Source organism: Haliotis rufescens, unplaced genomic scaffold, assembly GCF_023055435.1.
Source record: "Haliotis rufescens isolate VD_foot unplaced genomic scaffold, xgHalRufe1.0.p SCAF_120, whole genome shotgun sequence".
In the NCBI taxonomy this organism is placed as follows: Eukaryota; Metazoa; Mollusca; class Gastropoda; order Lepetellida; family Haliotidae; genus Haliotis; species Haliotis rufescens.
The window spans coordinates 62,595-75,000 of record NW_025963803.1 but is presented as its reverse complement, the minus strand read 5'-3'; the positions used below and the strand labels follow the sequence as shown (position 1 = coordinate 75,000).

General features: G+C 49.4%; 1 protein-coding gene across 1 annotated transcript in view; it reads right to left on the bottom strand.

Annotated features, from left to right (window-relative positions):
• Positions 1–12,164, bottom strand: part of LOC124115437 (fibroblast growth factor receptor 3-like) — a 53,805-nt gene extending 41,641 nt beyond the window's left edge. Inside the window, exons 1-3 of the mRNA XM_048393890.1 lie at positions 12,040–12,164; positions 3,087–3,156; positions 1,557–1,662 (exon numbers count right to left, since the gene is read on the bottom strand). Coding sequence (XP_048249847.1) covers positions 1,557–1,662; positions 3,087–3,153 — 173 coding nt within the window. The 5' untranslated portion in view covers positions 3,154–3,156; positions 12,040–12,164. The remainder of the gene's footprint in view (positions 1–1,556; positions 1,663–3,086; positions 3,157–12,039) is intronic.
• Between the last annotated feature and the right edge of the window lie 242 nt (positions 12,165–12,406).

The window sequence follows — 12,406 nt, the reverse complement described above, 5'->3', positions numbered from 1 at the left end:
TGGTGGTGGTAGTGGTGGTTGTGGTTGTGGTGGTGGTGGTGGTGGTGGTAGTGGTGATGGTTGTGGATGTGTTGGTGGTGGTGTAAGTGATGGTGGTTGTGGTGGTAGTGGTGGTGGTGGTAGTGGTGTTTGTTGTTGTTGTGGTGGTGGTGGAGATGGTGGTACTGGTAGTGGTTGTAGTGGTGGTGGTGGTGGTGGTTGTGGTGGTGTTGGTGGTGGTAGTGGTTGTAGTGGTGATGGTGGTGGTTGTGGTTGTGGTTGTGGTGGTGGTGGTGGTGGTGGTAGTCATGATGGTTGTGGATGTGGTGGTGGTTGTGGTGGTGGTGGTGGTATTGGTGGTGGTGGTGGTTGTGGATGTGTTTGTAGTGGTGGTGGTGGTAATGGTGGTGGTGGTGGTGGTAGTGGTGTTTGTTGTTGTTGTGGTGGTGATGGTGGTACTGGTAGTGGTTGTAGTGCTGGTGGTGGTGGTGGTGGTGGTAGTGGTTGTAGTGGTGATGGTGGTGGTGGTGGTTGTGGTGGTGGTTGTAGTGGTGGTGGTGGTGGTAGTGTTGGTGGTGGTGGTGGTGGTGGTGGTGGTTGTGGTGGTGGTGGTGGTGGTGGTTGTGGTGGTGGTGGTGGTTGTGGTGGTGGTGGTTGTGGTGGTGGTACTGGTAGTGGTTGTAGTGGTGGTGGTGGTGGTAGTGTTGGTGGTGGTGGTGGTGGTACTGGTAGTGGTTGTAGTGGTGGTGGTGGTGGTGGTTGTGGTGGTGGTGGTGGTGGTAGTGGTTGTAGTGGTGATGGTGGTGGTGGTGGTTGTGGTGGTGGTTGTAGTGGTGGTGGTGGTGGTAGTGTTGGTGGTGGTGGTGGTAATGATAGTAATGGTGGTGGTTGTGGTGGTGGTGGTGGTTGTGATGGTGGTGGTTGTGGTGGTGGTGGTGGTTTTGGTGGTGGTTGTGATAGTGGTGGTGGTTGTGGTGGCGGTAATGATAGTGGTGGTAGTGATGGTGGTAATGATAGTGGTGGTTGTGGTGGTGGTAATGATAGTGGTCGTAGTGGTGTTGGTTGTGGTGGTGGTAGTGGTGTTGGTTGTGGTGATGGTTGTGGTGTCGGTAGTAGTGGTGGTGATAATAGTGGTGGTGGTTGTGGTAGTAATAGTGGTAGTGGTGGTGGTAGTGGTAGTCGTGGTGGTAGAAGTGGTAGTGGTAGTGGTGATAATAGTGGTAGTGGTAGTGGTGATAATAGTGGTGGTGGTGATGGTGATAATAGTGGTAGTGGTGGTGGTGGTGTTGGTAGAAGTGGTAGTGGTAGTGGTGATAATGGTGGTGGTGGTTGTGGTAGTAATAGTGGTAGTGGTGGTAGTCGTGGTGGTGGTGGTGGTGGTGGTAGAAGTGGTAGTGGTGGTGGTGGTGGTGGTGGTGGTGATAATAGTGGTGGTGGTTGTGGTAGTAATAGTGGTAGTGGTGGTAGAAGTGGTAGTGGTGGTAGTGGTAGTCGTGGTGGTGGTGGTGGTGGTGGTGGTGGTGATAATAGTGGTGGTGGTTGTGATAGTAATAGTGGTAGTGGTTCGAGTAACTTACGATGGCTTTGGTTGTCCACTCGCTTCACAATACAAGAAGTAGGGGCGGTCAAAGTAAAGGCCCAGAGTGGGGCCCTCGTCCAGCGGCAATGTGGGTGGGACCATAGCTGGCAAATAAAACAGACGAGTTCATATGCTGGGGTGTGGGGTACGTGTGTGGGGTGGAAGTTAGGTCGGAGACACGAAATTGTCACTGTCACTGCGTATGATGTCTTTCCCTGCAAAGAACAGCCGGGCTGTCTGAGGGGAACCCACAACACATTTCCCTTCAGGACATACAGTGAACAACTATTGGTGTGAAACCAGAAACAAAATTTCTCCAAGGTAAAACATTTAATGGTCGGTCGCTATTTGCGAACAGGATTTGGTTATGGCGAGTGAATGATTCAATCTAAGCATTATTTGAGGAATCTCACAGCGGGCGACAGAAATGGGCTTCACACATTGTACAAGTGTGGAGAATCGAACCCTGGTTTTCGGCGTAACGAGCGAATGCTTTAACCACAAGGCTACCCCGCCGCTCCTAGAGCAGTTGCAGACAAAGTGTTCCATGTCGTGGATTGTTATGTTCATATGAATAAGTGAGATGAATGGTGAGTCTGCCTAGATGAGTACCATCTTCCCGAGGCAAGGGAGTTAACTGACGATAAAGGTCCAGTTTCCACCCTTGAGTCTATGCATAGTCCAATCAAAATCGCGCAACGAAATCCGGTTCGTAAATTGTCGTGAAGATTTCGGTCGATTGCAGGATTTGCAAAGCAAGTGCACTGCAAACTCGTTGTCAACAGATATTTTCCAAATCTCTTCATGTTTTTAATCAAGGTGCTCACGTGATTTGATGCATTTCGCGAAGTAAGACCCGTTTTATCACAATATAGATCTTGATTATCGATCAGATCGTCCCGACTGGGCGCCACCATTTTGTGTGAAGCAAACGAAAGTGATACGAGAGGAGGAATCTGATTGGTCCATAGGAGAGGCTTAGAGGGGACATAACTGGTAATAGCCACTGGCGGCGCTACGACCAAGCCCAGATGTAGGAGGAAATACCACAAAGTTCATGTTCCTTTATCTGATCGATGAAACACATATCACGACCTAGTGCTGATCGATAAATCATAATTGGGACTTGTCATCACTCAGTACACAAATATACTTGCTACTATGTTTTTTTACACCGCGTATGTATTTTGTTCTTTTTGAGGTTTCAATGTTTGTTTGTTTGTTTATTTGTTGTTTAACGCCGCACTCAGCAATATTCCAGCTATATGACGGGGGTCTGTAAATAATCGAGTCTGGACCAGACAATCCAGTGATTGACACCATGAGCATGGATCCACGCAACTGGAATACGATGACATGCATGAACCAAGTCAGCGAGCCTGACCAACCGATCCCGTTAGTCGCCTTTTACGACAAGCATAGTCACCTTTTACGGCAAGCATGGGTTGCTGAAGACCTATTCTACCCCGGATATTCAGGGGTCTGATGTTTCAATGAGTGTAGAATGTACGAGACACATAATTTTCACCTTTAAAGAATCGGCTTTGTGTACACACGGCACACAGTAACAGCATGGGTGTCGCAATGCCAAGCATCCTCTGAAACATAGAGAGTCACAACTCACTGTAAAACTCAAGTGAAACATAGGCGGGTGCCTAGGTGAAGAGAACTGTTATGTCAGAATACAGGCAACAGAACAGTGATGGTTGAATAGAGGAAGAATGGTGGCAAGATAGAGTAAAATGAACAGCATCGATGGTTGAATAGAGGAAACTAGAGGAACTGTGGCGGCAGAACAGGGAGAAGAGAACTGTGGCGGCAGAATAGGGAGAAGAGACCTGTGACGGCAGAATAGCGGAAACAGAGCTGTGACGGCAGACTAGAGGAAACAGAACTGACACGGCAGTTTAGGTAGAAGAGAACTGTGACGGCAGAATAGGGAGAAGATAATTGTGACGGCAGAATAGGGAGAAGAGAACTGTGACGGCAGAATAGGGAGAAGAGAATTGTGACGGCAGTATAGGGAGAAGACAACTGTGACGGCAGTATAGGGAGAAGAGACCTGTGACGGGAGAATAGGGAGAAGAGACCTAAGACGGCAGTATAGGGAGAAGAGAACTGTGACGGCAGTATAGGGAGAAGAGAAATGTGACGGCAGTATAGGGAGAAGAGAATTGTGACGGCAGTATAGGGAGAAGAGAACTGTGACGGCAGTATAGGGAGAAGAGAAATGTGACGGCAGTAAAGGGAGAAGAGAACTGTGACGGCAGTATAGGGAGAAGAGAACTGTGACGGCAGAATATGGAGAAGAGAATTGTGACGGCAGTATAGGGAGAAGAGAACTGTGACGGCAGGATAGGGAGAAGAGAATTGTGACGGCAGTATAGGGAGAAGAGAACTGTGACGGCAGTATAGGGAGAAGAGACCTGTGACGACAGAATAGGGAGAAGAACATTGTGACGGCAGAATAGGGAGAAGAGACCTGTGACGAAAGAGTAGGGGACAGTGACGATTGACTAGAGGAAACAGAACTGTGATGGTAGTATAGGGAGAAGAGAATTGTGACGGCAGAATAGGGAGAAGAGACCTGTGACGGCAGAATAGTGGAAACAGAACTGTGGCGGCAGAATAGAGGAAACAGAACTGTGACGGCAGTATAGGGAGAAGAAAACTGTGACGGCAGAGCAGGGAGAAGAGAACTGTGATGGCAGAATAGGGAGAAGAGACCTGTGACGGCAGAATAGGGAGAAGAGAATTGTGACGGCAGAATATGGAGAAGAGAATTGTGACGGCAGTATAGGGAGAAGAGAATTGTGACGGCAATATAGGGAGAAAAGACCTGTGACGGCAGAATAGGGAGAAGAGACCTGTGACGGCAGTATAGGGAGAAGAGACCTGTGACGGCAGAATAGGGAGAAGAGACCTGTGACGGCAGTATAGGGAGAAGAGACCTGTGACGGCAGAATAGGGAGAAGAGACCTGAGACGGCAGTATAGGGAGAAGAGAACTGTGACGGCAGAATATGGAGAAGAGACCTGTGACGGCAGTATAGGGAGAAGAGAACTGTGATGGTAGTATAGGGAGAAGAGAACTGTGGCGGCAGTATAGGGAGAAGAGACCTGTGACGGCAGAATAGGGAGAAGAGACCTGTGACGGCAGAATAGGGAGAAGAGAACTGTGATGGTAATATAGGGAGAAGAGAACTGTGACGGCAGAAGAGGGAGAAGAGACCCGTGACGGCAGGATATGGAGAAGAGACCTGTGACGGCAGTATAGGGAGAAGAGAACTGTGATGGTAGTATAGGGAGAAGAGAACTGTGACGGCAGAATAGGGAGAAGAGACCTGTGACGGCAGAATAGGGAGAAGAGACCTGTGACGGCAGAATAGGGAGAAGAGACCTAAGACGGCAGTATAGGGAGAAGAGAACTGTGACGGCAGAAGAGGGAGAAGAGACCTGTGACGGCAGAATAGGGAGAAGAGACCTGTGACGGCAGTATAGGGAGAAGAGAACTGTGACGGCAGAATATGGAGAAGAGACCTGTGACGGCAGTATAGGGAGAAGAGACCTGTGATGGTAGTATAGGGAGAAGAGAACTGTGGCGGCAGTATAGGGAGAAGAGACCTGTGACGGCAGAATAGGGAGAAGAGACCTGTGACGGCAGAATAGGGAGAAGAGAACTGTGATGGTAGTATAGGGAGAAGAGAACTGTGACGGCAGAAGAGGGAGAAGAGACCTGTGACGGCAGAATAGGGAGAAGAGACCTGTGACGGAAGAATAGGGAGAAGAGACCTAAGACGGCAGTATAGGGAGAAGAGAACTGTGACGGCAGAAGAGGGAGAAGAGACCTAAGACGGCAGTATAGGGAGAAGAGACCTAAGACGGCAGTATAGGGAGAAGAGAACTGTGACGGCAGAATAGGGAGAAGAGACCTGTGACGGCAGTAAAGGGAGACGAGAACTGTGATGGTAGTATAGGGAGAAGAGAACTGTGACGGCAGTATAGGGAGAAGAGAACTGTGACGGCAGTATAGGGAGAAGAGAACTGTGATGGTAGTATAGGGAGAAGAGACCTGTGACGGCAGAATAGGGAGAAGAGACCTAAGACGGCAGTATAGGGAGAAGAGAACTGTGACGGCAGAAGAGGGAGAAGAGACCTAAGACGGCAGTATAGGGAGAAGAGACCTGTGACGGCAGAATAGGGAGAAGAGAACTGTGACGGCAGAATAGGGAGAAGAGAACTGTGACGGCAGAAGATGGAGAAGAGACCTGTGACGGCAGAATAGGGAGAAGAGGCCTGTGACGGCAGTATAGGGAGACGAGAACTGTGATGGTAGTATAGGGAGAAGAGAACTGTGACGGCAGAATAGGGAGAAGAGACCTGTGACGGCAGTATAGGGAGAAGAGACCTGTGACGGCAGAATAGGGAGAAGAGACCTGTGACGGCAGTATAGGGAGAAGAGACCTGTGACGGCAGAATAGGGAGAAGAGACCTGAGACGGCAGTATAGGGAGAAGAGAACTGTGACGGCAGAATATGGAGAAGAGACCTGTGACGGCAGTATAGGGAGAAGAGAACTGTGATGGTAGTATAGGGAGAAGAGAACTGTGGCGGCAGTATAGGGAGAAGAGACCTGTGACGGCAGAATAGGGAGAAGAGACCTGTGACGGCAGAATAGGGAGAAGAGAACTGTGATGGTAATATAGGGAGAAGAGAACTGTGACGGCAGAAGAGGGAGAAGAGACCCGTGACGGCAGGATATGGAGAAGAGACCTGTGACGGCAGTATAGGGAGAAGAGAACTGTGATGGTAGTATAGGGAGAAGAGAACTGTGACGGCAGAATAGGGAGAAGAGACCTGTGACGGCAGAATAGGGAGAAGAGACCTGTGACGGCAGAATAGGGAGAAGAGACCTAAGACGGCAGTATAGGGAGAAGAGAACTGTGACGGCAGAAGAGGGAGAAGAGACCTGTGACGGCAGAATAGGGAGAAGAGACCTGTGACGGCAGTATAGGGAGAAGAGAACTGTGACGGCAGAATATGGAGAAGAGACCTGTGACGGCAGTATAGGGAGAAGAGAACTGTGATGGTAGTATAGGGAGAAGAGAACTGTGGCGGCAGTATAGGGAGAAGAGACCTGTGACGGCAGAATAGGGAGAAGAGACCTGTGACGGCAGAATAGGGAGAAGAGAACTGTGATGGTAGTATAGGGAGAAGAGAACTGTGACGGCAGAAGAGGGAGAAGAGACCTGTGACGGCAGAATAGGGAGAAGAGACCTGTGACGGCAGAATAGGGAGAAGAGACCTAAGACGGCAGTATAGGGAGAAGAGAACTGTGACGGCAGAAGAGGGAGAAGAGACCTAAGACGGCAGTATAGGGAGAAGAGACCTAAGACGGCAGTATAGGGAGAAGAGAACTGTGACGGCAGAATAGGGAGAAGAGACCTGTGACGGCAGTAAAGGGAGACGAGAACTGTGATGGTAGTATAGGGAGAAGAGAACTGTGACGGCAGTATAGGGAGAAGAGAACTGTGACGGCAGTATAGGGAGAAGAGAACTGTGATGGTAGTATAGGGAGAAGAGACCTGTGACGGCAGAATAGGGAGAAGAGACCTAAGACGGCAGTATAGGGAGAAGAGAACTGTGACGGCAGAAGAGGGAGAAGAGACCTAAGACGGCAGTATAGGGAGAAGAGACCTGTGACGGCAGAATAGGGAGAAGAGAACTGTGACGGCAGAATAGGGAGAAGAGAACTGTGACGGCAGAAGATGGAGAAGAGACCTGTGACGGCAGAATAGGGAGAAGAGGCCTGTGACGGCAGTATAGGGAGACGAGAACTGTGATGGTAGTATAGGGAGAAGAGAACTGTGACGGCAGAATAGGGAGAAGAGAACTGTGACGGCAGAAGAGGGAGAAGAGACCTGTGACGGCAGAATAGGGAGAAGAGACCTGTGACGGCAGTATAGGGAGACGAGAACTGTGACGGCAGAATAGGGAGAAGAGACCTAAGACGGCAGTATAGGGAGAAGAGACCTGTGACGGCAGAATAGGGAGAAGAGACCTAAGACGGCAGTATAGGGAGACGAGAAGTGTGATGGTAGTATAGGGAGAAGAGAACTGTGGCGGCAGTATAGGGAGAAGAGAACTGTGACGGCAGTATAGGGAGAAGAGACATGTGACGGCAGAATAGGGAGAAGAGACCTGTGACGGCAGAATATGGAGAAGAGAACTGTGACGGCAGTATAGGGAGAAGAGACCTATGACGGCAGTATAGGGAGAAGAGACCTGTGACGGCAGTATAGGGAGAAGAGAACTGTGACGGCAGAAAAGGGAGAAGAGACCTGTGATGGTAGTATAGGGAGAAGAGACCTGTGACGGCAGAATAGGGAGAAGAGACCTGTGACGGCAGTATAGGGAGAAGAGAACTGTGATGGTAGTATAGGGAGAAGAGAACTGTGGCGGCAGTATAGGGAGAAGAGACCTGTGACGGGAGAATAGGGAGAAGAGACCTAAGACGGCAGTATAGGGAGAAGAGACCTGTGACGGCAGAATAGGGAGAACAGAACTGTGACGGCAGTATAGGGAGAAGAGAAATGTGACGGCAGTATAGGGAGAAGAGAACTGTGACGGCAGTATAGGGAGAAGAGAAATGTGACGGCAGTATAGGGAGACGAGAATTGTGACGGCAGTATAGGGAGAAGAGAACTGTGACGGCAGAATAGGGAGAAGAGACCTTTTACGGCAGTATAGGGAGGAGGGAACTGTGATGGTAGTATAGGGAGGAGGGAACTGTGATGGTAGTATAGGGAGAAGAGAACTGTGACGGCAAAAGAGGGAGAAGAGAACTGTGACGGCAATATAGGGAGAAGAGACATGTGACGGCAGAATAGGGAGAAGAGACCTGTGACGGCAGTATAGGGAGAAGATAACTGTGATGGTAGTATAGGGAGAAGAGACCTGTGACGGCAGTATAGGGAGAAGAGACCTGTGACGGCAGTATAGGAAGAAGAGAAATGTGACGGCAGTATAGGGAGAAGAGAACTGTGACGGCAGTATAGGGAGAAGAGAACTGTCACGGCAGTATAGGGAGAAGAGAATTGTGACGGCAGTATAGGGAGAAGAGACCTGTGACGGCAGTATAGGGAGAAGAGAACTGTGATGGTAGTATAGGGAGAAGAGAACTGTGACGGCAGAATAGGGAGAAGAGACCTGTGACGGCAGAATAGGGAGAAGAGACCTGTGACGGCAGAATAGGGAGAAGAGACCTAAGACGGCAGTATAGGGAGAAGAGAACTGTGACGGCAGAAGAGGGAGAAGAGACCTGTGACGGCAGAATAGGGAGAAGAGACCTGTGACGGCAGTATAGGGAGAAGAGAACTGTGACGGCAGAATATGGAGAAGAGACCTGTGACGGCAGTATAGGGAGAAGAGAACTGTGATGGTAGTATAGGGAGAAGAGAACTGTGGCGGCAGTATAGGGAGAAGAGACCTGTGACGGCAGAATAGGGAGAAGAGACCTGTGACGGCAGTATAGGGAGAAGAGAACTGTGATGGTAGTATAGGGAGAAGAGAACTGTGACGGCAGAAGAGGGAGAAGAGACCTGTGACGGCAGAATAGGGAGAAGAGACCTGTGACGGCAGAATAGGGAGAAGAGACCTAAGACGGCAGTATAGGGAGAAGAGAACTGTGACGGCAGAAGAGGGAGAAGAGACCTAATACGGCAGTATAGGGAGAAGAGACCTAAGACGGCAGTATAGGGAGAAGAGAACTGTGACGGCAGAATAGGGAGAAGAGACCTGTGACGGCAGTAAAGGGAGACGAGAACTGTGATGGTAGTATAGGGAGAAGAGAACTGTGACGGCAGTATAGGGAGAAGAGAACTGTGACGGCAGTATAGGGAGAAGAGAACTGTGATGGTAGTATAGGGAGAAGAGACCTGTGACGGCAGAATAGGGAGAAGAGACCTAAGACGGCAGAATAGGGAGAAGAGAACTGTGACGGCAGAAGAGGGAGAAGAGACCTAAGACGGCAGTATAGGGAGAAGAGACCTGTGACGGCAGAATAGGGAGAAGAGAACTGTGACGGCAGAATAGGGAGAAGAGAACTGTGACGGCAGAAGATGGAGAAGAGACCTGTGACGGCAGAATAGGGAGAAGAGGCCTGTGACGGCAGTATAGGGAGACGAGAACTGTGATGGTAGTATAGGGAGAAGAGAACTGTGACGGCAGAATAGGGAGAAGAGAACTGTGACGGCAGAAGAGGGAGAAGAGACCTGTGACGGCAGAATAGGGAGAAGAGACCTGTGACGGCAGAATAGGGAGAAGAGACCTAAGACGGCAGTATAGGGAGAAGAGACCTGTGACGGCAGAATAGGGAGAAGAGACCTAAGACTGCAGTATAGGGAGACGAGAAGTGTGATGGTAGTATAGGGAGAAGAGAACTGTGGCGGCAGTATAGGGAGAAGAGAACTGTGACGGCAGTATAGGGAGAAGAGACATGTGACGGCAGAATAGGGAGAAGAGACCTGTGACGGCAGAATATGGAGAAGAGAACTGTGACGGCAGTATAGGGAGAAGAGACCTGTGACGGCAGTATAGGGAGAAGAGACCTGTGACGGCAGTATAGGGAGAAGAGAACTGTGACGGCAGAAAAGGGAGAAGAGACCTGTGATGGTAGTATAGGGAGAAGAGACCTGTGACGGCAGAATAGGGAGAAGAGACCTGTGACGGCAGTATAGGGAGAAGAGAACTGTGATGGTAGTATAGGGAGAAGAGAACTGTGGCGGCAGTATAGGGAGAAGAGACCTGTGACGGGAGAATAGGGAGAAGAGACCTAAGACGGCAGTATAGGGAGAAGAGACCTGTGACGGCAGAATAGGGAGAACAGAACTGTGACGGCAGTATAGGGAGAAGAGAAATGTGACGGTAGTATAGGGAGAAGAGAACTGTGACGGCAGTATAGGGAGAAGAGAAATGTGACGGCAGTATAGGGAGACGAGAATTGTGACGGCAGTATAGGGAGAAGAGAACTGTGACGGCAGAATAGGGAGAAGAGACCTTTTACGGCAGTATAGGGAGGAGGGAACTGTGATGGTAGTATAGGGAGGAGGGAACTGTGATGGTAGTATAGGGAGAAGAGAACTGTGACGGCAAAAGAGGGAGAAGAGAACTGTGACGGCAATATAGGGAGAAGAGACATGTGACGGCAGAATAGGGAGAAGAGACCTGTGACGGCAGTATAGGGAGAAGATAACTGTGATGGTAGTATAGGGAGAAGAGACCTGTGACGGCAGTATAGGGAGAAGAGACCTGTGACGGCAGTATAGGAAGAAGAGAAATGTGACGGCAGTATAGGGAGAAGAGAACTGTGACGGCAGTATAGGGAGAAGAGAACTGTCACGGCAGTATAGGGAGAAGAGAATTGTGACGGCAGTATAGGGAGAAGAGACCTGTGATGGCAGAATAGGGAGAACAGAACTGTGACTGCAGTATAGGGAGAAGAGACCTGTGACGGCAGTATAGGGAGAAGAGAACTGTGACGGCAGGATAGGGAGAAGAGACCTGTGACGACAGAATATGGAGAAGAGAACTGTGACGGCAGTATAGGGAGAAGAGACCTGTGACGGCAGAATAGGGAGTAGAGACCTGTGACGGCAGAATAGGGAGAAGAGACCTGTGACGGCAGAATAGGGAGAAGAGAACTGTGACGGCAGGATAGGGAGAAGAGACCTGTGACGACAGAATATGGAGAAGAGAACTGTGACGGCAGTATAGGGAGAAGAGACCTGTGAAGGCAGAATATGGAGAAGAGAACTGTGACGGCAGTATAGGGAGAAGAGACCTGTGACGGCAGAATAGGGAGAAGAAAATTGTGACGGGAGAATAGGGAGAAGAGACCTGTGACGGCAGAATAGGGGACAGTGACGATTGACTAGAGGAAACAGAGGTCTGATGGTTGAATAGTAAACACTGATGTGTCATGTCAGAATAGGGAGAAGAGAACTTTGATGTGAGAATGGAGGAAACGGAACAGTGATGTTGAAGAGGGGACACATCACAGTTATGGTTGAATAGAGGAAACGGTACGGCAGATATGAAAACCACAAACTAGCGTTGCAAATGAGGGTGCAGCACCCCTTCGGACATTCTTCCAGAGATATCACGGCATGTTAGCTTTTAGACATTTACTGCTTTGGTGAACAGTAGGACATGTACGGTGCTTACAATAATCAGAGCGAACGGGATTCGAATCTACGATCAAAGCCTTCTGGAGCGCCTGAGGGACGCAACTCTGCCCTGCAAATTGCGGCGCCATAGACGACTTGGCCACCGGAGGCCCAATGATGGGCGAATAGAAGAAACAGAACAGTAATTGGAAGCTACCTAGTGATGTCAGAAGAATGGTAACAGGACAGGACAGATGATACAAACAAGGTGTCGAATATGCCGACCGTACCAGACAACATGAAGTAAGCCAACTTACCAGCTTGGGAAATCTTGTTGAAGTTCAAGTTAAAGAATGACGACTTTAAACAGCGAACATATGCAGGTAACGGGCAGAATGTGTTTAGCCTGTATCAAACAAGGTATTGACCCTTCAACATCGATGTGTGTTTACCGCTGTGAATGACACATCACGAACTGAACTACCGATGGAGGTTAGTCGGTTGTGGCTATTAATTTAGCGCAGAAGCTGTGATTGAATCGTGATTTATTGAGAGCAACACAAACACACAGCACTAACTCAGACCTCTATTAAAAACGTTGATACACGATTAAACGTTATCTGTTAACAAAATATACCTGCATTAACAGGGTATAATTATCGATCATGTGTGTGAGCTGTAATC